The 26,387-nt window shown below is 39.7% G+C and overlaps 1 protein-coding gene across 5 annotated transcripts in view; it reads right to left on the reverse strand.

Moving 5' to 3' along the window:
• Window positions 1–26,387, reverse strand: part of Ntan1 (N-terminal amidohydrolase 1) — a 383,084-nt gene that overhangs the window by 65,130 nt on the left and 291,567 nt on the right. For 4 of the 5 annotated variants that reach the window (XM_083136527.1, XM_083136529.1, XM_083136524.1 and 1 more), the window contains 2 exons: window positions 9,386–9,573; window positions 5,654–5,719 (listed from right to left, as the gene is read on the reverse strand). In XM_083136527.1, the coding sequence (XP_082992653.1) occupies window positions 5,654–5,719; window positions 9,386–9,572 (253 nt within the window). In that variant the 5' untranslated portion in view covers window position 9,573. Of the gene's footprint in view, window positions 1–5,653; window positions 5,720–9,385; window positions 9,574–16,068; window positions 16,121–26,387 lie in introns of those variants that run through there. The other variant, XM_083136528.1, reaches the window with a different exon arrangement.

The raw sequence follows: 26,387 nt of genomic DNA on the forward strand, positions 1-26,387 counted from the left end.
AAATGAAACTAAACCAAAATGGCGGAAACATAAGACATACATATAAATGAACTTCCAACAACAATTTAATATTTCTTTTTGTGATTACAATCATTATTATAATAATAAATTTATATAGGCCTATGATCATAATAATTAAGAAAATATGTACACAATGAAGAAACAAACTATGTGAAACGTTTTCTATACGATTTCCTGCTGTATTGCTTTTTAGGACAATCCCTCTGTAAGCTCCAACAGTAGTCGGCCATCATGTGGCGATCCCACCGTCCCTGGTACCTTTCTTCCATTATTCTTATATCCTGATGGAAAAATATATTCCACATATATAGCAAAAAACATTTGGGTTATTGAAACACTTACTACGTGAGGAACTCATATTTCCAATGTATTCACATTAAACGCATTTCGCTTAGTTATACTACAAAATTCAACATTAAGAGATATATTGCCTAGCAATGCTTCATAAGTTGCCTAGCAACAATTTACAAATAAATAAATAAGTTTCTTAATGGGAATTTCAGCCCATTATCAAATGTTGATATTACCGAGAAAAGTGTGGAGCAATTTTACCTCCTACATTTTCCATGGTGCGTCTATTTTTATAACTGGAGTCAATTCAACTGGACCAATCATACAATTGACAATCACAGCTGTTTTGTGTGCTGAAACTGTTATTAAATTTTATGCCACAAAATAAAATCTTTTTTTTGTTCCCCAGTGTAATTTATAAAATAATGTACATAAGGATTCTGTATATATCAGAATCACTTTTGATGAAAGTACATTAATCTAACGGCGCTTATTAGGCTCTTACAAAGGAAACAAAATATATGTATTGATGGTGTGAAGCTCATACGAAAGGAAATGTAATACCGTCAAACGGGGTAACTTCGTCATGAGACCGATAGATGTCGGTAGGGGTCACATGCTGGTGGAATAAAGGGAGTGTGAAGCCACACACGTGCAGTTGTGGAGCGGACATCAAGGGAGGAAGTGCGTTGTGTGCTGTTTGCAGCATTTTCTCGTGCACCATGCCAAGGACATATAGGAAGGTAGTTGGTAATATCAGAACTATACCTCCGATCAGGTGCAGGAGGCTTTTTTACGACTGATCGGAAAGGGAAAGGGCTACAGCCGGATTGCGCACACTTTTCCGGTTTTATCAGCGGTATCCGAAAGCCGTTGACAAGCTGTCACACTGTACAGGATTGCGCACAAAGAAATGAGGCGATGTTGTCAGATGTAAAATGTTCTCAAGCCGTTCTCACTTCTGTCGTGTTTGTTTGTTTGTATGTGTGGACTTACACGTGTTTTTGCTAACCTAACTATTGAGTAAATTGGTATGAAAATTGTATCTTGAAAACATCAATAGTGACTTACTGTATTATGTAAATTGGTATGAAAATTGTACCTTGACTTGCTACATTTACTGGTCAAATTATATTTTTTATTTAATCCTTAAGAGATTTACTATTTTATTTCTAATTTCTCTCTTCTTGTCTAAAGAAAAAAAACAGTTCTGCGCACAGACTCTAAAGCTATCAAAGTGGCTACGTTCGATCAAAATCTGTGCGCAAAACAGGTCAGGGAGATTTGTGCGCAATTCTGGATCTAAGGACGGTCGTGGAAGCGTGACGATCTTACCTCCTCATGGGGGTAACTTTGACCTGCTAGGAACGTAAGCACAGATGACGAAGTTACCCCCATTTGCTGGGGTAACTTTGTCACGAAAATGCTGACGTATTTGCCCCACCCTAATATTTTGGAATTTATTTGGCATTCCTTCAGTACATTTATAAAGGACAAAGTGTTCCTCGCGTATAATTCTCGTGTTGTAACTCGCTACGAATTTTGCAGGGCACATTGGAATATGCCAAAATCTGTACGACCCTGTTTCACGGTATGTAAATTCAATAACTTTTATAGGCAAAAATAGTAAACATTTTGTTAGAATAATATACAAAATACTGATCATGTTAAAGTCTTTGTATATGCATTTTGGCATTATTTTAAATGATAGTTTGCTTACAGTTTAATGATATATATAAAACTTTCTCACTGTACTAGATGTATAATTTTTCTAGTATCTACAGTCACTGTCAATGAAAATGGAACACCTGGATCCTGAAATAATAGCTTCCGTGCTAGATGTTATGTGTGTTGCCTAACTTTACGGCGATAAGTGAATTTTAATAGCAATTTTTGAATGGCAATTTCTACCACCGGCAAAGCACACAACGCCTTTCAGGAAGTGAGTACTTCAGGATCTAGGAAAAGGGGGAGGGATAAGGTCGTTGGATAACTTCATTAGTAGAAATAATAACAATAGTTACTAGTACGATGATCTGAACCTGTGACCTGCTGAGTGCGAGTCTTGAACGGAAGAAATAGTGCAACTGTTGACTCAATGTCGCTCTACAAATACGTGTAAAGGGGAGGGATGGAGATAAATGAGAGCACTGAAAGGGGTTCTACATTTTTAAACACGGATCGAGAGAACTGAGGACCTGCCTCGGGGGGGGGGGGGGGAGGGGGGGCTTATTCTGAAAAAATTACACTTCTCCATAATTTCTCCGGTGTTATTTCAGTTCCCACGCAGACTGCAACAGCTCTTGCATCAAAACCGTATCCAGAATATCTTTACACGACTTGTAGTTCAACTGCTGAAACATCTTGAACGCAATTACGAATAAGAAAATGAAGCTAAAAAAAAAGTATACTATTTACTTCAATAATATAAGATCCATAGTAAGGAGCTCTGTCCCCATGATCCCCTCCTTTCTTTACGGCAATGCGTTGCCTAGATAGAGCAATAGTGTTGCGGATCGCTATTCCAACAGGAATTGCAACGCAAACAAATATTTCCTCGATGCCTTACGGGAAGAATTTCTTTCATAACTTAAAACTTCGAACAGCAATTCCATACACACTCATATCCAAACCCACACACATTTACACTTTCTTTTCTTCTAAATGTGTATAACTCTCAAACTTTCTTTATTTCATTGCTACTATAGAACACTATATATACTAATATAAATTCATCACATTTTCCTTAGATGTAGCTTTTGCATATTTTTTTTTACTATATAGGGCATGAAGTCATTATTTGTATTAATTTTGTTCAAAATGAAATGTGTATGGCTTAACTGTAACCCTATGGAGATAATAAATAATAATAATCATAATAATAAAAGTTATGGTACTTCACAATGACTGTCATATTCTAATTGCCGATACACGCCAAAATATCCATCGGGACTTTAATATAGAGATACGACATAATATCGTTTCAGCATGAAAAAGGTGTAAGGGTTGGCAACCATGTTAAGGAAGGCTTCATCCATTGGGAGGAGTAGTAGTTGGACCTGTTCCCACTAGAGGGGCGTGACGTGTCCTACCTGGAGGATTGTGGGAACTGGGTTTTCGACAATTCTCAACGCCTGGGAGAGAAGAGAAGAGGTGGTCATCTTTCTTCTGCGGAGAATCAACTTTCTCCGTCTTATTAATTTCCCTCCTGTGACCAATTATGGGCGCGCGATGCTTCCTCGTTCCTTATTTATTAAATTGCTCCGAAAAAGATGCGGCGCTGGAATTCGCGCGGGGAAAATTAATCGACTCCGTGAGCCTCTGGCGCGAGGGAAAGAAATGCACTGGAAATCTAATTTGTTTTCCGGTACGAGAAGAAAAGATCGGAGATGGATGGATCATGTGGAGATTGGAAGGTGGGTGGTGGAGAGGGACTTTGGTGGCACAGAGAGTACTGCATTGGACCACTCTCGCTCGAAAACACTCGATCGAATCTCCCACGGTCGAGAATATCAATGGGACAATAATCGTACAAATATATGTGTCAAAATTCGTCCTGGTAGTTTCAGCTCTTTATCATCTATCCATTTTCATACCGGGTGGCCAGAATTAAAGTTACCCAACTCAGAGCCCTCTGTAGCCCGTTTGAGGCATCGTAGAACATTGAAATTTGGTGAATCCATTATGCAGACCTTAGGGAAGAAGATTGCGATAAAAAAAGTAGTTCACTTTTCCTCCACCAGGTTGAAATGTGGCGCTGTACTTTCATGATGGGTTGTACAAATAATCACGTTAAGTGATTTAGCTGAGTTATTAATTAGAAAGACATTTGTTAGTGGCTGGAAGTTGCGAGAAAATAATCTCACGCTTATTGCAAGATTGCAAGGTAAAGGCAAATCCATAACCAATTGGAGCAGTTTACGTCATTATTACAACCCATCATGGAAGTACAGCGCCACATTTGTACCTGGTGGTGGAAAATTGAACTTCTTTTATCGCCATTGTCTTCCCCATGGTCTGCATGGTGGATTCACCAAATTTCAGAGTTCTACGATGCCTCAAACAGACTACAGAGGGCTCTGGGTTGGGTAACTTTAATTCTGGCCACCCGGTATATTGCTATGTATTGGTATGATATTTCACTGCGTCTTTGACTTCAGGATCAATATTTGAAGGCCCACTATACGTGACCTACGATCGTTTGAATGTTCGAGCGTTATTCGCTCGAGCGAAGAAACTGTCCATTCCGTAAGCCATCTAGCGTCATCCGTGCGAACTATTAGACGATCGAGCAAAACGGCCTCGATGCAGCACTCTAACAGAGAGAGAGGAAGATGCTGGAAAAGGAGAATCGGAGATTGACTGTGGAGGACAAGGATCTGCAAAGGCTGGAGAGCGACGGAGATGGGTAGGGAGATAAAATATGGAAAGGAGAGAAACAAAGAAATAGGGTGAGATAGAGAGAGAAAGACAGAAAGAAAGGGAGGGAGGGAGAGACAGGTATGGAGACAAAGCCATACAAAAAAAGAGAGAGAAAGGCTAAAACAAACAAGAGTGAAAAAGACAGAGGAGATAATGAAACACGGCGAGACAAGAAAAACAGAAAGTAAGAACAAAATGAAGGAAGGAAAGCAAATTACAGAAAATCATCAGAAAACAATAATGTGAAAGCAAGAGAAAGTTTAATACAAGTATTATGATACAAGTGAAAAGAACGAAAATTAAAACGGCTTCAAAACAGAGAATAGGAGAAAGGGAAGGAAAACGCAAGGGCATGCGAGAGAAAGATATAGCAAGACAGTCATGGGCGTCCGAAAGGGGGGGCAATAGGGGGGCCCCCACCCTGGAAAATGAAAGTCAACCAACAATTATGCATTTCACACATATAAGTTCATTTTAGCCACAATAATATGTGTTAATAATTGCATGAACATCATACATTCAAATTTAAGCAATGTTTCTTTAGGGAACAACACTATTTTTGGAGAGAATGTGCCTTGTTTGCCCCCACCTGAAAAAAAATTACCTTCCTTGCCCTTCCCTGGAAAGAATCCTGCGGACGTCCATGAAGACTGTATAGAGTAAAGGAAGGAAACGTGTATAGAGGGAAAGCAAGAAAAACGAATATGGAAAAGAAAATATAGAAGCAAAAGGATGCGAAGTGAAGGGCAAACTACACCAGGGGAAGGAAATCGGGTGGAAAGTATGAGAGCACAAGAGAATAGAAAATAAGCAGAAAAAATATGTGAACAATATGGAGTCAAGAGCAAAGAAAGATAGCAAGTGGATTAAGAGTGTAACCGAGGTAATTTTAAGCAAATAATTGAGCGAACTGACTTACCTGAATGTCTAAGAACGACGATGAGGCACGTTGTTGCATCATCTGATCCCAGGATGCTGACGTTCTCTGCAATGATAAAGAAGATGTTCCTTAAGTATATCAGTTAAAAATAAGCAAATCATTACCAAATCTAAACACGGTACTACTTTACTATAGGGGTGACACCTATAAATAATTTATTTCGCACTTTTTTACATTGCTAACGTACTATTCTGGAATGCGGAACATTTCTTTAGGTGAAATAATGAATTTCTAATGAAAATAATGTCTATTTCTTACATTTACGAGTACTTACTGTTAGTAGTTATTTCGATTCTGTAACACACATTATGGCGATAGCCTACTGGTTCATCGCGCGTTGTGATAGTGTTTAGTCGATTTGTGCAGTGTTGCAACCTTGTTCACCGGAAAATACCTACTTTCGTGCCCGGATTTGAAATTATGCTAATACCTCGCAAACCATTGACGTTAGCCCCACAAACCACTCTCGTTAGCCCCACAAACCACTCACGTTAGCCCCACAAACCATTTTCCGTAAGGTTAGGTTAGGTTAGGCAAGCATAGTTAAAAAAAATACTCGACACGTCATGTTATAGTGAGAACACGGAGAGTTTGAAACACTGACAACGGGGTTTACGTAATGTAAAACAAGGAGCATTGTGCTCTCGTGCAGAAAGCAAATGGCGGCAGCAGAAACAGCGTGTCGGACATATATTTTCGCAGAAAACAACATGCATTCGCATTAAAATGGATCAAAACTACATTAACGAACTTCCACAACGCTACAGAAAATGATTTCCGCAAGTACTTTCTCCTGTAAAAAGTAAGAAATCCGTCACACCTATAGTAAAGTGTTACCCTAAACACAAACACTAAACCAGTCCTATGAATAGGTGATTGATTCATTACATGTGTGTCTTTAAAACAGTAACAAGTCAAGCCTGCGATGGCAAGTCCCTTCATTTCACGCAACGCGAGCTAGGGCGGACTTAAAGAGTGCCTCTAGGGGCCTACACTCCCAGAAAGACTTGGTAAGAAAGTCAGAACTGGTGTTATTAGCACTAACATGAAAATAGAATATTTGTATGTCATTTGCCATATCAATTTCCACCGAACTTCCGTATAAAGATACAACTATATTTGCATTAGTCAGTCTTGTATTAACAGTGTGTACGAAAATTAATGCATTATTATATTAATCAACCTGTCTTATAAGAACCTTTTTGTTATCTTAAAAATCTTGGGTTTTAAAATTTGCTTTTCAATTATTTTTCACCGAAGTTACAAGGTTCGAATCCAGACTTGAGCATGGGTGTTCTTTGCGAGTGTAGCCTCATCAATTTAATCTACTCATCGTCACGAATAGCCAAAACTGGAAGAAATGCGACGTAAAATAACAATACAAATAGACTACTTTCCTTCGTGCACCATCTTTTACACCTTTCATGTATTAACAATTATGATTACCATAAATAATACTACAATATTACAAATAATATACCCATTAATATAACTAAAAATGTATTATTATTGCAATAAAATGACCTAAAAAAATGACTTCAAAATTTTGTCTTTATTTCAGGGTATGACAGTTAGTATGGCACAGTTCTTATTTTTGTAACGTTAGAACTGAAATTACAAGATGTATGTGGATTTTAGGCATAAAAATCTTATTCAGAATTACAGTAAAACCTCGTTAATCCAGACCTCAGAATGCAAGGTTTTAAATGTGGCTAGAATTCAACAATCACATTCGTCATATTGCTCCGTATCGGCTAAGAATATGTACATCCAACGTCCATGGGAGAACTTCCCAAATAATGTACGTACGTACTGCGTTGTATGTACAATATTGCTTAACATTTTACTGTACTGTACAGTATATTTAGGCCTATGCCCTTTAAATACATCATAACGGAGTTTTAATGGACTTTCTACTGTTCTTTTAGGGTATTTCAGTTAATCCGGACTTTCGTTGAACCGGTCAACTTATCCCCCCATTAGTTCGGATTAACGAGGTTTTACTGTATTGCAGTATGTAATGTTGAACGGCATGTTACTTAGTTCCTACAATCGGGTGGCAATAGAATTCTTGTTTTCATTGTTTCCAACATCCAGACGATAATTGTAAGTTCCGGGCTAAAAATGAGTTAAAGCCCTTTTCAGTTCTTACGGCGGCCGGTCCTAGTTCTGCCAATGGAAGTGGGGAGCGAGGATTACGCAACAGACCAACCAGACACAGCAGTGGCGCCGAGAGACACGACGCGGCCGGAAAAAGCACTACGTGAAACTCGTCTTATCGCGCTGGATTGGTCGCTTCCCCGCTCCCCACTTCCCCTGCCAGCTTCTAGAGCGCCCGAACGACCAAAAATTACCTAAAACTTAAAATAATGAAATTATGACGAAAATGCACAATAAAATCACCAGAGGTTCGTATTCAGGATTTTAATACGGGGTAATTCACAATGAATGGTACAACTTTACACAGTTATTATGACATTACTATTTATGATAGAAAATCAGACAAGGCATCAACTATGTAAAGATATCTCGGATGTGGAAAATGGGTAAAACTTATAATGGAAGTGGTAGCAAATGATCCGAGCGTTGATATAAACAATATATCACTTCAGTCATTCAAAAGAGCCCTACTGGCTCAATGGAGAAAGGAGTGAGGGTTTCGTCTATATAGTAATTAGTGAAACAATTTATGTTATGCACAAATATATGTAAGCCTCAATGGAGCAATGTTCTCTGCATCATTTGTTTAATAAATAAATAAATATAAAGAAGAACTCTGGAAATTTTACTCACATTATAAAGACTCAACATGGGACCACGTGTAACGCAGAAAAGGTCCGAACGATGATCAAGTCCTTGCTATGCACGAGACAACAAGTCAACGGTTTCGAAGGCACTAACAATTCACAGTTGTAATTTTGGCAAATCTTTCGGAAGGGTGAACCATATGTTTTACTACCGAAAAACATGCGGAAATGTATTTGCACCATTGTGATCGAGTCAGTTCTCGATAGCTTCAACACACAATACGCCTTCTGCTGGTCATTTGCCATTTTGCGACACTGGCGATCCTGGTGGAGCATCGGCTAAGCAGAATAAGCCCGCTAAGTGGGAATGAAACTTCCACAGTTTTTCTTTACATTGAGGCCTTGTCTGATTTTCTATCCTAAATAGTAACGTCTTAATAACTGTGTAAAGTTGTACCATTAATATTGAATTACCCTGTACTTAAGAGCAATGCATAGAAAAAAAGATGACATGCGTGACATTCACTAGTCAATCATTTGCACGATTACATTTCGTTCAAAAATAATCCGAATTATAACGGGAAGGTGAAGGTACAACTTCTATGGGTCTAAGTAGTATTAGAATAACTGACTAATATGCCGTTCGCTATTATCTATTTCCAATTTCATTATTTGATTCTCGTTGCTGTAGCAACGTTAGAATTCCAAATATTACCTCATTTATACAGCGTATAACGCAATAAATAACAAAAAAACATAATTAACGTTGTACAAAGTAGTTATTATACATTTTTTAACTGTTATTTGAAAGTGACTTGTATAATATGAAATTAATAATTTCAATAAACATATAATTAATTATATTGTGCGGATCCGCAGGACAGTCACACATGTCATCAAAATCAGGGGCCTGGTTAATATTATTGAGGTATTATGAGAGTAGTCGAACTATAGCACAACTTACTGTCCTGAGGCACAGTGGCCGCATACTCCCTCTGCTGGACGTAGAGAAGTCCCACGGGGCCCACCATTTTGGTGGGGATGGCCAGCAGCTGGGACGCCGAGTCCTTGTAGATGGGATGGTTGAGGTACAGAGTCCTCGAGTCGGGCGGAGACTCCTCCTGCAACACCCCGCTGAGCACTAGCACCATCCTGCAAGAAAAAGGAAAAAAATACATAAGTCGCTGATGGAATTTACCAATGGACACGTCAGAGGGAATGGGATTGCGTGGAGGGGGAAGCGACTGCAGTTACCAGCCTTCGCGGCAGCGTGTACTGCTTCGCTCTGCCCACTCGATCCCCCCCCCCTTTTCTCTGCCGCTGTGCGCGGTTTTGCTCCAGAGATAACCGGGACAGAGTATAGTTTTTCGTTTTGAAAATAACGCAAGTACAGCATGCGATAAATACAGTATTACCGAAGTATCACGCTATTCAGAGAGAAAGTTCAATTACACCTTTTTTTAAAGTTATTTTGTTTGCAAGTTTGACAAATGTCACTGGACCTTTGGCCTTTTTCAGCAAAAACTTACTCGAAAATATAGATCTGCTGGTCATTTTTTTTTCCTAGTTCGACTGGTTTCTTTATTTTACTTCGTTTTTCTGCAGCTTTTGACTAAACGCAAAGATGATGATGATGATTGATTTACCTTATTTTACTTCGCTCTTTGTGCCACTTTTGGGTGATTTGCGAAGACGAGGATGAGTGACATAATAACATAATGGGACCCCTAGCGTCGTAGCGCGATGTGCTAACCACTCCGCCACGGGGGACGGCGCAAAGATGAGTATGAGTGAGAGTGATTATATGACGAAACTGATGAAGGAACACTCACAAAGAACACCCACGCCGATTCGAACACTGAACCACTGGCGTTGAAGCGCACTGTGCTAACCACTCCGTCTGATAATTAAAATATCAGGATTTCAATAATCAAATTTGAAACTCGGATAGAAAATTATCTAATATGCGGATATTATAGAGGGACCACGTGTCCTGAGTATTGTACTAGGAATGGCCAAACGGATCCGAGAGTTTCGTATCTCAATCCCATTATAATATTACCACACCTTAAAAAGGTATTATGATCTTCGATTACAAAGAAATGTTTCATTAGTTAGTCCTACAAGAATTTTTTTCAAGTGTTGTTCCTAAAATACTTTGCTACGCATCGGCTAACACACTCGTGCACAAAAATAATCTTACTTGTTTAACATAAAATGTCAGAGGTGATTTTGTAAATGCCATTGAAACGAATATGTATTCATTCCAATGTATTGGAAATTGAAACACACATAAATGTGAGACATTCCATTCCAGGATGAAACCTTTAACACATATAACAAGATAGAAATGTTACACAAAAATTATACAATTGTTCTACAGTTACAGTTTTAAAAATTTAAATAAAACATTATAATATATGCAGTGTTATATATTTACAAAGTGTAAGACTAAGTAAGTGTATTAATTACAAATCGCGCACACACACACTATATATATGTATATTAGAAGGTAACAATATGTTATAAACACATTCTTACTTTCCAAAGAAGCGCTCATGTGGGATTGCCAAACGGATCTGGATCTGGCCATCCCTACATTGTACTCGCGCTTGGAGGGGAGGAACACGGTGGAGGAAGCTTCACCGTAGGCCGAACTAAAGGAATGGAGGGGAAGATGCGCGAAGGCTTCGGCCCGAAGGTCCTCTTGTTTGTGGTAGCACTACAGTTTGGTCAAAAAAAAATATCCCCACCCAAAGATTTTATTGAAAGCACATGGGAATGAAAACTAACCTAATTTAACCAATAATTTTGAAGTTTACTAATAGAGAACTACCTATACTTTATCTTTGGAATCCGTGGAGCAAGACCATGTGGTAGTGAAGGGGAGAAAGCGAGTGGGCAGAGCAAAGCAGTGCGCGCTGATGCAAGCGGATGGTAGCTGCAGCCGCATTTTCCGCTCCACGCCCTCGCTTCCTCTCTCATGCGTTAATTGGTCGAGTCAGTACTTGTCCAGATGCATGTGCACATGCAAGAAAATTACTCTGGGGTGTTGAAATAAAATTGTTTATCAGAAATAAAAAGAAGCAGAACCATCCACAACATTGCCATCAAACATATACGTCATAAAACACAATTCAATTCTTGTGTATGTATGATGTAATTCACGTCGATGTGTGAAAGGATGCCAATAATACGCATTCTTATCTACAGTTACAAGTTAATTGATACTTGTTTCTAAAGTAAATAATATTGGCGGATCCGCACAGCCGCCATGTTTGCGGCCAATTGTATTTGCTGTTTACAAGGAAATATCTACCACGTAATGTTCGTTACATCTGTACCAGCTGCACGCTTGCTTTAAATCACGAATGCCTGTGTTAAGATCTCCCGGCCGACCGCTTACACTGCTCAAAGCTACAATGCAACAGCTTGTGACGTAGGTGAAACGCACCTGTAAGTTACAATGGCTCTGTCCGAAAGGTACAAAGTACGGACTTGAAGTATGGTCTTGAAGGAAGTGACGTCACTTAGTACAGTTCGAAAGCGCCAAGAACAGGAGTACGCAAGTGCAGAGCTCGCAGTGCAAATGGGAGCTGACTCGGTCACGTGATTTCCACACTCGTTGTTCATTTGTTTAAAAATCGTTATGGGCCAGCAAGTTGGTGGTCAAAGTTCTTATAGGGTGTAGAAATGTATGTGTATGAACATTTGAAAATGCTATGTGATTTCTATGGTGAAAAATAAGTGCTTAAAACGCAAGGAAAACAACGAGTACTCAATTTTATCTACTGATCGTATTTGGCGCTGCAGTCGAAGTGCAAATCGAAAGACTTTCACTTGCAGTTCACGACTTGAAGACCGCACTCCAAGAGCATACTCGGAGGATCCTCGCTTCAAGTATGTGCATGCACCTTTCGGACACGGCCACTGTCTCAGATGCCTGGTCAAAATTGTAGGAGACTGCAACACTGCATGCTCTGGAGGTGGAAGCTTTCGGCTTGGAGGGCCGTGACGAATGGAAATGCACGCCGTGGTGGAACCAACGTTTTCCCTCCAACATCCACCAGAACTAGAATGGCGGAGCGGCGTCTCTCTGCTTCCAATTTGGAGGCTGCTGATACACAACGTCTTCATCCCCTTCGGAAGATCTCTCAATCACTGCTCTCCGGCGAGCACGATTCGCGCCCATGCTAACATCCCGTTCCCGAAGCTTCGTGATGTGGGCGCACGGCATCTTACCAGAAATCTTGAAAGCCCGAACAGATACAGCAAAGCGCACTCAAGATCTTAGGAAACAACCGAGTTACGAAATGGCAGGGAAGACGCTAGCCTCCGAAAAGCAAACTGCTTTTAACTGAGACCTGAAATACGTTTTTGTGAGCAGATTCCTAATACAGTAGTACTCTGTAGCAGTTTGGTCAGTGATCGGTTAGTTCGTATGAACTTTCCAGCCTAATTATTGCCTATTTTTGTGGGAGCAGGAAAAGGTATATTATCCATTTTGCCTTGACTCATCTCACTCAACAGGTCGCTAGGTGCCGTGGCTTGCCGCGAGTTGACAGCTTCCAGAAGATGAGGCCTTGCTCGAAAAAAAGGTTTATTATCCATTCCTAATACAGTAGACTCGCGATTATCAGAGCTAATTGGGACCGAGACTACCTCGGATACTGAAAAACTCGGATAATACGGAGATAATGTGCTAATAGGTTGTATATGACGAAACAACACTTAAAACTGTATAGTAATTATTTATTACTAGTACAACATAAATGAGAAGATTACTTTTTCAAAAAGTCTTTCATAGTTTTTTGGACAAACCTTTTTCCTCTCTTCGACGCTGCGATGTAACGCCAACGCTGTAGGACGAGTGGATCAAGCGGCGTAGACTCTTCTTGCTGTTCAATGTAGGCTATAGCAGCTTCGATCGCCTTCAGTCCCTCAGAATGTGATATTTTCGGGATGCTCTCGTCGGTGTCGTGCTCCTCGTAACTTTCTTCAGGATTGATGACCATATCAACAATAGCGTCGTCAGTCAGCTCCATTTGTTGATATTTGTTACACAACTCGAGGACGTCTTCATTTTCTATTGGCGTTTCCACTGGTAGCTCATTAGCTAGCTGGACGAATTGGGAGACATTTTCATTGTCCGATCCCGGCAAAGTTTCGTTGGATTTCTCCAAGCCATACAGCTTTCTCCATGATCTTATGCGTTATGACGCGCGATGTTTTCCAACCACTCCCTCGGTTAAAACGCAGCCTCGGTTAATCGCGAGTCTACTGTATTTCAATTCACAAGTATGTTTGCAGAGTGTATCCATCCCAAAGTATGCTGAGGGTGTGTTTGAGGCGAAGAGTGACATCTCGCACATTATTTCAATATCTTCAGAATGAGGACGGCTACAAAATATAACCCCGACTATACAAGGGGGTATGAATTTCTCCCCACGTTATATTTTCAAGTTCATCATTAAGCTAGACAAAATGTTTCAAAAACATGACGAACAAGTATTTTCAGAATCCCATGAATTCCTTATGGATAAAAAAAAACGCAACTTCAAGTTACGACAGAAAGGCTCATCGGGTACAGTTCAAAGTGGGATCCGAACCACTATGGGCCTCCACCGGGTATTGAACCCGGGATCCCTTGATTACAATGCGAGGACGCTACCACTGCGCCATCGGGGAGGCGCTAAATAATCGAATTGGAGTTTTCGACTTTTCCATTCCACAAAATTCTATATTGAAACTTCATGTTAAATACGTTGTTTTTCTACCTTTCTTGTATCGTTGGTTCAATTCCTCCTAACCTTCTGGTGTTTTGGCTGGTCGTCCGTGATACCCTAGATCTTTGGTGTACTGGACGCGTTCATATCTTCGTAGTCTGTCAATTTTCCCAAAATTTGTGCGTTCCTTGCAACACTGCCATACACCGTTTCGCCGTAGGAAATGACGTTACAAATGCGATTAAATGTTGTGTTGGGTTACCAGCATTCAGGCGGCGAAACGGGCGTTTTTGAACCACTGTAGCACCGAAACGACGCACCAGCGAGAAAAATATTAATGAGAAAAGATGTTTGTTTTAATGTCCTCTACACGTTTCTGTGGTCCATGGGCGCCATTAAAATGACACCCTGTATATTAACTTTACAACAATTAACTATCATTGATTGTGTGTATTTTGTCTGCAAGAACATTTCGAAATGTGAAGGTAACTTACAATGATTTTTCAAATACGAGAAACCGTAATTGTTAATGACTTACTTTGTGATTCAAGTAATTTACTGTGCCGGCCCCTGTGCAGGAGTGGTTAGCACATCGCGCTACGACGCCAGGGGTCCCGGGTTCGAATCCTGGCCTGGGCATGGATATTTGTGAGTGTCCATTCATCAATATCATCACCCATCCCCATATTCGTAAATTAGCCAAAATTGACACAAAAGGCGAAGCCAAAAAAAAAAAAAAAAAAAAGTAACTAACTGTAAATCAGTTACTTTTTGATCCATGTAATTGTAACTTTACTTTTTGATCCAAGTAACTGTAACTGAAAATCATTGATTGTAATTAGTTATACTGAAGTGGAAGGGACGAAGGAAAAGAGTGAAAAACAACGACAGGGAATTTCTTGAAAGTTCTTTACAGGAAGACGTTCCTGAAACGGCGAGAAATTCCTCACCGAAAGCCGTTACGCAATTTGTGAATCTCATCGACTTAGTAATTACTGTAGATCCACTCCACGTGTCGGCCAAGAATGCACGTGAAATCTGTATGTAATATCTTTTAGGGCTGAGAATTTTCCATAACCCTGTGTGCCGGAGAAACCATTGCCTTGTAAGTGCTCGGGAACTCCTTGGAGGTTGTTGGAAAACCGCTTTAGACACTGTGCCCGTACTTCAAGTGAAACATCTGACTCTTTAGACTGTGCCAGCAAAGGGCATTCTCCAAAATTCCCCACTTTTAGGAGAACAGGTATGAGTTTTAAGTCCACTTCTGGGTAACACTTTACTATACCGGAGACGGATTTCTTCAAATTTACAGGAGAAAGTACTTACGCAAATCATTTTCTGTAGCGTTGTTGATGTTCGGGAATGTAGTTTTGATCCATTTTAATGCGAATGCATGTGGTTTTCTACGAAAATCTATTTCCGACGCGCTATTGCTGCTTCCTGCATGAGAGCACAATACGCTCTCGTATTGTCCGTATATGCTTAATTGAACGAAAGGAGTGCTAATGGAACCTAACCTAACAGGCCTAACCTAACCTAGTAGGCATACCTCGTCCCCGTGATGGTTCGTGGGGCTATCGTATGTAAGAAATAGACATTATTTTCGTTAGAAATCCATTATTTCACCTAAATAAATGTTCTGCAACGCAGAATAGTACGTTATCATTGTAAAAAATTGTGAAATAAATCATTGATAGGTGTCTCCGGTATAGTAAAGTAGTACCCACTTCTGCACATATAGGCTAATCAGCGCTGAACCTACAGTTCAAAGTGGGATCCGAACCACTATGTGCCTCCATCGGGTATCGAACCCGGGAATCCTTGGTTACTGGTTACAAAGTGACGACGTTACCACTACGCCATCGGGGATGTCCGAAGAGCACAGAACGAACTTGAAACAAAGCTTTAATAATATACTCACTGCGGCAGATCCAAAGACCAACACGTCACAATCACAAACTCTTAACTGCCGATCAGGAAGGTTGCGTTGTTGTCAAGGTGCGTAGGCGGTTGGACAACGCGCACACGCAACAATGCACGGTAGATTCAGAATAGACCCACGCGGCTCAACCTTCAGCGGCGCCTTTTGACGAAATAACTAGAGAACGATTAACAATTCTCCGTCGCCTGAATACTTCCACGTCGCTTTGGGCCACTAATTAATTTCCAATTACTCTCACCGCATCTGTTGCGTAGGCATTACGATAGAAAGTTAGCCACAGGTATCCCCCAGCTCCTAAACACGTTATGTATTCCAAAACGCGGTATCTTACAAACCAAATCAACTTTTCTTTCTAATTAACTTTTAGTTTTACGTAAATGTACTTATATCTGAAAGTATTGTCTTCCTGCATCAATTATTATTGGCGATTCGCTTCAATTTAATGTTGTTCACATGCAAGCATATTACGGCCAACTTCCGTGGTGGAGTGGTTAGCACAGCGCTCCAAGACGCCAGGACTCCCTTGTTCGAATCACGGTCTATGCATGGGTGTTGTTTGCGAGTGTCCGGTCATCAATTTCGTCCTCATCGTCGCGATTAGCCAAAAGTGAAGAAAAGCGACGTTAAATAACAAGAACGATAAATCAAAAATTACTTAAAGAAACACATACTGTCCAAACAATAGTGCCTGGCTTTGTCTTTCCTGCAGGGACAGGAATGAGGTATTGACTTTAAGCCGGACTTGGCTTAATCCGGACAGGCAAAAGGGAAAAAAAGTCAGAATGCAAGGTTTTAAATGTGGTTAGTAGTCAACAAGAGAACTTCCCAAAGAAAAGGCAGTGAACCACTGATGAAATTCTGTTTCCCGCAGACTTTGTACTGTACTGTATAGTGTATTTAGGCCTATGCCCTTTAAATACACCATAATAAACGGGTTTTGTTGCTATAAACGGAGATTTAATGCACTTTCTACTCTTCTTTTAGGTTATTTCAGTTAATCCGGACTTTCGTTAAAACGGTCAACTTATCCCCCCATTAGTCCGGATTAACGAGGTTTTACTGTAATACTTGTGGTTTTAGATTTTACTCTGTCAGGGTGGCTACTCTAGGACCATGATAAAATTCAAGTATAATTCCCAGTTTTCAAGGCAAACTCTCCAAAAATTCAAGCAGATGTTTTCTCCATTTCAACCTTACGTATCACCGCCTCTCAACATCCACACACAAACATCTTCATAATGTAAAGGGTCTATGTGGATCCAACATCAAAAAATTATAATTCAATTAAACGGTATGCGTAATATAATTAAAATATTTAATTTAAGATGCTGAGTTTCAATTTACAATCAAGAAGCGCAACCACGATTTTTTGTCTGGGCGGGCGGGGAGAAAGTGCCAGGATAAACGTACTAATAATAATAATAGTGTTAATAATATTTTAATTATGATGATTATTATTATTATTGATTTATTTTATTTTACTTCGCTTCTTGTGCCACTTTTGGCTAATTTGCGAAGATGGGGATGAGTGACATGATGAAATTGATGAATGGACACTCACAAACATCCATGCCCAAGTCGGGACCAACATCGTTATTATTGTTATTAGTAGTAGTAGTAGTAGACGTTATTATCCTCGTGAATTATGCAAAAAGGGGGTAGAAGTTGATGCTAAAGCATTTGTGTTCGAACAATGGATTTCAATTATTTCTTCAACACGTTCAATTTCATAATGGAAAACAAGCACACAAATTATATTTGAGACAGAAAATGCTTGATAAATGCATTACAAATATAATTATTTTATACATTAACATGTATAACTTTCATGCACGATATATGTTTCACATATATGCAACATGGAGCGACGTGGACACTAAACTGTGTACGTATTCAAAGTTTCTTTAATACATATTATATACAATATATATTATTGAAATACAGTACAGAACCAATTCATCCATCTCACAATAAACCAACAGCAAAAATTACATAAATTGTCTCTCAAATGTGCACGCTCCCTTTCCTCCAAACAATTGTTCATGCATTTAAAACAAAATCAATTAAGACAATTGTTATTTCTCTGTCTCAAAATTAACAATACAATGCATATGATGAAATTGGATACAGGAACACTGACAAAGAAAGCCTATGTCAGGCGAGGATTCGAACTCGGGACTCCTAAAACCCCATTGCGCTGTGCTACCCACTTCGCCAAAAGTCTGTGTGGTGAGACAATGTAAATGTATGACTACTACCATTTAAACTACCGATGGTGTAGTGCTAACGGCGGCTTATAATCACGGGGTTCCGGGTTCCAAACCCGGTTCAGAAAAACGGTGGTTCGAATCCCGCTTTAAACTGAAGATACAGTCTCGATACATGTGCACCAAACTCAAATCATTACTACTGCTATATATAGATTGGTTTGGAAATTAGCAAAGAGAAAACCAAATATATTCTTACAGGCCGAAACCAAGTGTTAGGTAATAATCAAAATCTAATTATTGATAACAACTCATTTGAACCAGTTTCCAAATTCAAGTACTTAGAAGTAATACTAACAAATGAAAATGATATTAAAGAGGAAATGAAAAGCAGGCTTAATTCAGGAAATGCATGTTACTTTACTCTTATTAAACTTTTGTCTTCTCGTTTAATATCTAAGAAACTAAAAGTTAAAATATACAAAACAGTAATTTTGCTTGTATTATTATATGGGTGTGAAAATAATTGAGAGTATTTGAAAATAAGATCCTTAGGAAAATATTTGGACCTAAAAGGGATGAGGAGACAGGTGAGTGGAGAAGGTTACATAATTTGTATTCATGTCCAGATATTATTAGAATGATTAAATCAAGAAGACTTAGGTGGGCAGGCCATGTGGCACGAATGGGAGAGGAAAGAGGAGTTTACAGGATTCTTGTTGGGAAGAGACCTGTATGAAGACCAAGACGAAGATGGAGGGATAACGTTGAGATGGACCTAAAGGAAATCGGTAGGGATGGAAAAGAGTATATAGATCTCGCTCAGGATAGGGACAGATTGAAGGCCTGTGCTGCTGCATACATGAACCTTCGGGTTGAAGAAGGCTAGAGAGTTAGTTAGTTATATATTTGTATGACATGGGACCATATTCAGTCGATTGCCTAACGCAAGCGTGCCGCGAAATGTTCCAATATTTTCAATGAAATTCAATCAATGACAGGATTGTTCCAAATATGTGTTTACATAGTACTTTGTACATGTGAAACGTTTATGAATTTAATGTTGTTTCCTTTTTACTTAAGGAAAGCAACCTAACCTAAAACTGAGGTTTGCCAGTGTTAGATAAGTCTACATTCCGACTTGGGCGGCGCGGAAAAATATTGAAACAAAAAAGTTTAGGAACTCCCGGCCTAACGACAGTTTTCTCCGCACGGCACTGCTAAGCTACATAGTGTGTGCACAGTTTGATTTCACTTCTGTTATTTAGCGTCCGATGAGGATCAGTGATGATAGGATGAAATTGATGAAGGGACACTCACAAAGAATATCCATGCCCACGCTGGGATTCAAACCCAGGATCCCTGGTATGTACAGTCACGGACTCTTCTGGGTTGTCACAATCCCATTGAAAGCTAATGGTATCGTTACAATCCAGAAGTGTTACTGTACAGTCTGTTGTCGATATACACATGTACCAGACCCGTAGCCAGGCAGGGGCATGGGGGTGCTCCCCCCTGGAACTGCCGTCAGCCCCCCTGAGACTGAGGTCAGCCCTCTTGACATTAGGTAAAACTATTTTGTGTAATTTCTTTGCAGTGAAGAGTGAATATGTAGACAGCCGATATTATTTTGCTCACAACTTTGGTGAAGGATAAATTCAGGGAGCATGAACAGCAGCTATTACATTCGTTCATCTTATTTATAAGAAGTCTAGTAGCGGCAAGTATTTAGATTCTCTTCTCTAGACTTCAGAAAGTTCCTTCACAGGGGAGCTTCTTTATCTGTACCTTCGTTGCCTCTGTTGCAACCTCCCATTTATACAGAAATCCGTGACTTTGATGTCATTATGCACATTCCCTCCGCATCTTCGTCAAAGGTTAACAGCTCCCAAGTTTTGGGAACGAAGGGGAGTTTTATTGTTTCTGCCGGGGAGTGGAATGTACGCTAGGCACTATGATTGAATATTGCCCCTTTTTGTTGTGTGATATCTGTATCATCAAACGTAGTATGGAGTGTGTAGTAATGGATTATTTCAGTAGCGGCCAATTAACACTTCAAGTGATATTTTAAAAGATGTGGAATAAATGTACTCCCTCTGTCCCATAATTATAGTCCGGTATGCCAAAATGGTGACTTTTTATTTATATTCTTTTGGATACTTGATCGGCCAATTTGTACTGATCCTTGAGTAATAACGTTGTATGGTTCATTCCCGTGTTTAATTTTCTTCTTCTGTATACACCAATGTCACAGTTTGCCTATCGGACAATTATTATGGGACAACAAACTAAAGTGTACCGGACAATAATTATGGGACAGAGGGAGTAGTATTTGTGTGATACTCTCTCTGTCCCATAATTATTGTCCGGTACACCTTTCTTCGTTGTCTCATAATAATTTCCCGATATTCAAACTGTGACATTGGTGTATACAGAAGAACATGAAACAAGGGGATGAGTCATACAACTTTACTACTCAAGGATCAGTACAAATTGTGCTTTCCATCTGCCTCTTCGTCTGTCATTTCTGTACTACCATTTTGGCATACCGGACTATAATTATGGGACAGAGGGAGTATTTCTAAACTTTATGTAACTTAATGACCCCACCCCACACATAATTTAGCTTAATTTAACACTGTTAAACTTTTGAAAAATGGAGTTGATTTACAAAGCCCCCCCCCCCCCCGAGATCAATTCTGGCTACGGGCCTGACATGTACAGTAGGATCTATGAGTATTACCGTGCAAATCGTCCATCACCATGCTCGTGCACTTTATTTGATCCAATAAGAGCTTCAAGAATTAAAAGAAAACTCAAAAGAAGCTGTTGACAATAATTTGCACGGTAATACTCACGGATCCCACTGCACATGGGCCCGAAGCGAGTTCGAAAACTGTCGTCTCGACTTACGACACCGGTACGCATGGGAATATAAATTTCGCATCCGGGCTCAGACTGCAAGAAAATGCTACACTCTTCACGAAGAAGCAATAAAGTACACGTTAAGGAGAATCATCCGAAGCAACAATACCCGTCATCAAAGCAAGCTAAAGCCCTGAGAAGATGACCGACAATTGGCAATTACTGGAAGATCATCCAGAGAAGGGGAAAAAATCTATTCCAACTGTTCGTTAAAATCCCATCAACCCTTCCTCGCAAGCACAACGAGAGGTGATCGTCCTTCATGAAATGCATCTTTATTCTCCTTGCTTCTTTGCATGGGACTTCCTCTCTTCTGGAATAACTGTGGCGCCGAGAAAAAAGTCTGAAACGCGAAGACCTTTTATGCTCCGTTTCGGAGGACTATAAATTCTCCGTTGAACTCAACCTCCTGCCCTTACATTCGAAATGCTTGCAGACATCTTGGGACGAACAAGAAAAGAAACATCTCCAGAAATTTGTTATTTGAGCTCAGGTTTATTTGAGGACTTGGTCACAGTTAATCACTTGAAAAAGTAACTCGGATCTTAGTTATTTCATTCTAGATAATCTGCGGTAGCTCTGAGCATCTGGCCACCACATGGAACACTCTGTGTTCGAATCCCGGGACAGGTGATCTGGACTAGGATAATTTCCAGTCACTTCCCTGTTTCTGCTCGGCTCTGAGGCCCACCCAGCCTTGTAAATGGGTTCCTGAGGGCAACCCTGGAGGGTAAAGTCGGCCGGGCGTGATGCTGATCACATCATCCCAACTATGGCCGAAATCAAGAGCTCTACCTCCACATCAGCCCATATGCCTTCATGGCATGTGTGAACAGGCACAGGGGTACGTACCTTTTACCTTATTATACATCAGTGTGTAACGATCCCGGATCGTCACAAGTAAAGACGAATCCACCTCTAAGTTTGTTAGCTTCTATGATCAACTTTTGTAACTGTTTAATGTAAATATTGTCAGTTCAAGATTGTAACGAACTCGGATCGTCACAAGTATAGACGGATCCACCTCTACGTATAATCAACTTTTGTAACTATTTAATGTTAATATAGGTAGTTCAATATTTTCCCGCTCGCTTACGCTAGCATCGCCGACCGTATATAAGGGGGAAAGCTTGGCTGGCAAGTGAGTTAGACTCCGCCTGCGGGCGAGAGAAGGTGCCCTCCGAGGCGAGTCTCCAAGCACCATAGAGAAGTTAAACTCCACCTTCTGGTGAAAGAGATAAAAGGCCCTTATAACATTTAGTTTCGGCTTAATCCTACCTAATAATGGGAAAGTATTTCGGTTGCTTTGTAAGAAACGGTTGAAGTAGGAAATGCGTTTTTCCGTTTCCCTACTTGTATATATGTATAGGATAATTTTAGTAAGATTAATGAGTAAGCTTCTCAAGGTACTTATTATTGTTAACCCTGGGTAGTTTTGTTTTTAAAATGTGTATATATATTATTATTTTGTTAAGGAAATAAACTTTCATCACCTGTTGTTCTGTTGAGGTAAAAGCTATTTCATCTGAAATCTTTGGAGAAGCTCTTTTAACACCCGATCCCTGAGAACTATGGAGTCTCATCTCTCCGCTGAAGAGACAGTTAGCATTATGGGTAAATTTATGCACATTACGAAATGTCGTTCTCCGCAACGCGCTCACCGTGCTGGTGCGTGTCTACGTCGACGACGGAGGATGTTGCAAGTGTTGGTCTGGAAATCTTGCCAACCTCCGTAGCGAGAGTGGTTAGCACAGCCCGCTACGACGCCATAGATCCCGGGATCGAATCTCTGCCTGGGCATGTGTGTTCTTTATGAGTGTGCCTTTATCAAATTCATTATATCATCACTCATTCCTCAACTTCGCGATTATCCATAAATCCAAAAATAGCTGGAAAGACAAGTAACATTACCAAAATCAAAACAAAACCTAACTATCTGGATATGTTAGGGGAACAAATCTGAAAAGTACTAGTTGTTAACCCCACCACTTGCCCAGAAGGGTACAGAGGCCGAGCAACAAAGGGAATTTGGAGAAACTTTTGATTTTAATGATAAAACTATGACATTTCATTGGCAATTCAAATATTCTCTCAGGCGAACATTTGGTTCAAAATACTGAAAAAAAAAATTCTGGCTAAGAAAATTTCTTTCCATGCGAAAACGTAAGGAAAAGTAACTGTAAAAGTTTACTTTATTTCTCGTTACTGTAACTCGAAAAAGTAACTATTACTAGCAACTAAATTACAAGTAACCAAGTAACTCATAACTCCAAACGGCTACAAAGTGAGGGAGTGTATGTGAAGATGAACAATAACAATGAAGTGAAAGCCAGCCCCCGTGGCGGAGTGGTTAGCACAGCGCGCTACGACGCCAGAGGTCCTGGGTTCGAATCCTAGCCAGGGCATGGCTGTTCTTTGTGTGAATGTGTCTACATCAATTTCATCATATCATCACACATTCCTCAACGTCGCGATTATGCAAAAGTGGCAGAAAAGAGAAGTACAATCAATCAATAAAGAGAAAGGAAACAACATATGGGGAAGAACAAGGACTTGTTTTAACAAGACTGCTACCAGCATCGACAACCCGAGGCAGTCCCTGTTCTTGCATAGGAAGGTTCCCGGGCAGGTCACGGTTTTTAAGCAGGGCTGTAAAAGGAAAGCAACCGTCCGTTATAATCTTTGTTCCCTTGCCTCCTGGGCCCAATATCGTCTCTTTCATCTCCGCATTCCCTCGGCATCTTTATTCATGTGCGATGACCGCGCTGGCGGGAGACAATGACGAAAAACCTCTTCGGACCCTCTTAATATGGATCAACTTCCGGTTTACTCTGCGATGCGTGAAGGCGAGACGCTGAACTGAGTGGACGGGAATTCCTTACTCTTCGGATGTTTGGCACCGTATGCTTTCATTTTCCTTATTTAGTTATTTACGTAACCTCGGAACCCCACATTTTAAAATTTTGTACTGTTATTGAGTACATATCTTTGCGGATGATTGTAAACTCTTCAAGCAGATCTCATCCCATCATGACGTGACGATTCTTCAAAATGCTCTCACAGAACTTATTAAGTGGTGTCGTCAGTGGAATCTAGAATTAACCCTCAGAAATGCTCTTCCCTTACTTATTCCCTAAAAAAGAACAAAGTGCTGTCTGCTTACGCTATTGAAAACAATCCAATCCAAAAAGTTTCCACTCGAAAGAACCTAGGTATTATCATGGATGAAAAACTCACTTTTAATTATCATATTATAGCTACCACTAAAAGAGCCACGCGCCTTCTCGGTCTTCTATACAGATTTAGCGAAATTCAAAACCGATCATCTCTTGCTTATTCTTTAAATCTTTCATCTCGCCCATCCTTGAATACTGTTCCCCAATTTGGGCAATGGCCTCAAAAACCAATCTCACCAGAATAGATTCTGTTCTCAGTTTCTTTCTTGCAATTGTTCGCCATAGAATACCTTCCTTTCGACATGTATCCAAATCAGACACCATGGCTGTTCTGAATATTCACACTCCAACCATTCGTCGTGATCTAGCTAACATGAAATTTTTATACAAGATAATACTGTAAATGACAAAATCAGAACAGATCCTCTAATCAGTGAATTCACACTTAGGGTACCCCAAAAGCAAACGCGCAACCTGCAACTCTTCCACAACCCAATCACTAGGCTATCCCTTCTACAACGCTCCTTGTTTTACAGGCTGCCAGAAATCTTCAACAAACTTCCCCTAGATGTAGATATTTTCCTTACAGAAAGTAATTTTTGTACATTACTGACCAAGAACATGTAAATCTATCCCATCTTGTTATTGTTTTTATCTTTTGTTATCTTTGTTTCTACTTTCTGTTGTTTCAGTGTAAAATGGCCAAATAAGACTGTATCTGAAACTCTGAGTAAATAAATAAATAAATATATACTTTAATATATATATATATATATATTATATATATATTAAAAGAACAAAATTAAAAATACATGTTTTTGAGAAAATGGCCACCAAAGTTCTCTTTACACCACCTTCAATTGTTTTTTACCCTGAAATAAGCATGTAATATTTCGTGTGATAGAGCCCTTTAACACCTTTCCAACGCCTCTTAAATCACTCCTATAGGTGCACCGGTTGCCGAAATATTGCAATTTAAAGTTAACAAGATGTTTTAAATGGTCAAAGTGGCTAATTTTACACCCCTGTAATTTCGGAAATACGAAAGATATGGATCTACCGGGTGAACCGTTTGAGATGTCAGAAAAGTAAACCTTTACATACAAGAGGTTAATGCACGTATCTCCGAGCAGCTTGTTGTAATATAAGCACAAAGGATGTAAGTTTCGAATGAGTGGAGGTTTACAGACTTCAGCCACATGGTGATCATGGCACAACAGCGCACACAGTATGTCGTATGGTATGCGAAATCATCGAGTATTACATGCATGCTACTACCACCACCATTGGCGCCGACTTGTCAAAATTATTGGGGGGGCTCTGATCTCTTAAATAAATTAATGAATGACTCACTCCCTCCCTTTTTTTAAAAATAAAAATTACGTCTTCGTATAGCAGTTTTTAAGCAGCTATGATATTCCTCATGCAAATGAAATGTAACATGAAAAACGTTTAGAAAATGTTTCAAAGTCTCTTTATGTCTTTTGTTTTTTTAGATAACAATTAACATTTTTATTGAAAAGTATGTATTTACATTAAGAGTCCAACCTAACAGTTTTATGCCGGCCTCAGTAGGCGAGCGTGTTGGGTGGTCGACTCAACTCGATTTGATCCAGAGGTCTCGGGTTCGAGTCCCGGCGAGGGCATGGGTGTGTTTTAATGTCCGCAACAGACATGTAATGGGTTGCAAATAACCTTAGTGTTGACGTACCCATAAAATAACGAATATTTACAATATTTAACAGTTTTATTTAATTATTTACATAAATGCTAACACAAATCGCAGGAAAATAGTTTTACTTTTTTTGTTCTTGCTACAATATTTAACTTTATAAATTTCATTTTGTAATAATAAAAAAATAGCATGTACACTAAGATATAAAGTGACATACACAACAAAAACATATGAACAGGATTTAAAAATAAAGCAAAAGTTGCTCTACGCAGTGGGTTATTTTTTTATGAACTCATTAACGAGCGGTCTCAGGTC

This window comes from Lepisma saccharinum, chromosome 15 (genome assembly GCF_977018435.1).
Source record: "Lepisma saccharinum chromosome 15, izLepSacc3.1, whole genome shotgun sequence".
In the NCBI taxonomy this organism is placed as follows: domain Eukaryota; kingdom Metazoa; phylum Arthropoda; class Insecta; order Zygentoma; family Lepismatidae; genus Lepisma; species Lepisma saccharinum.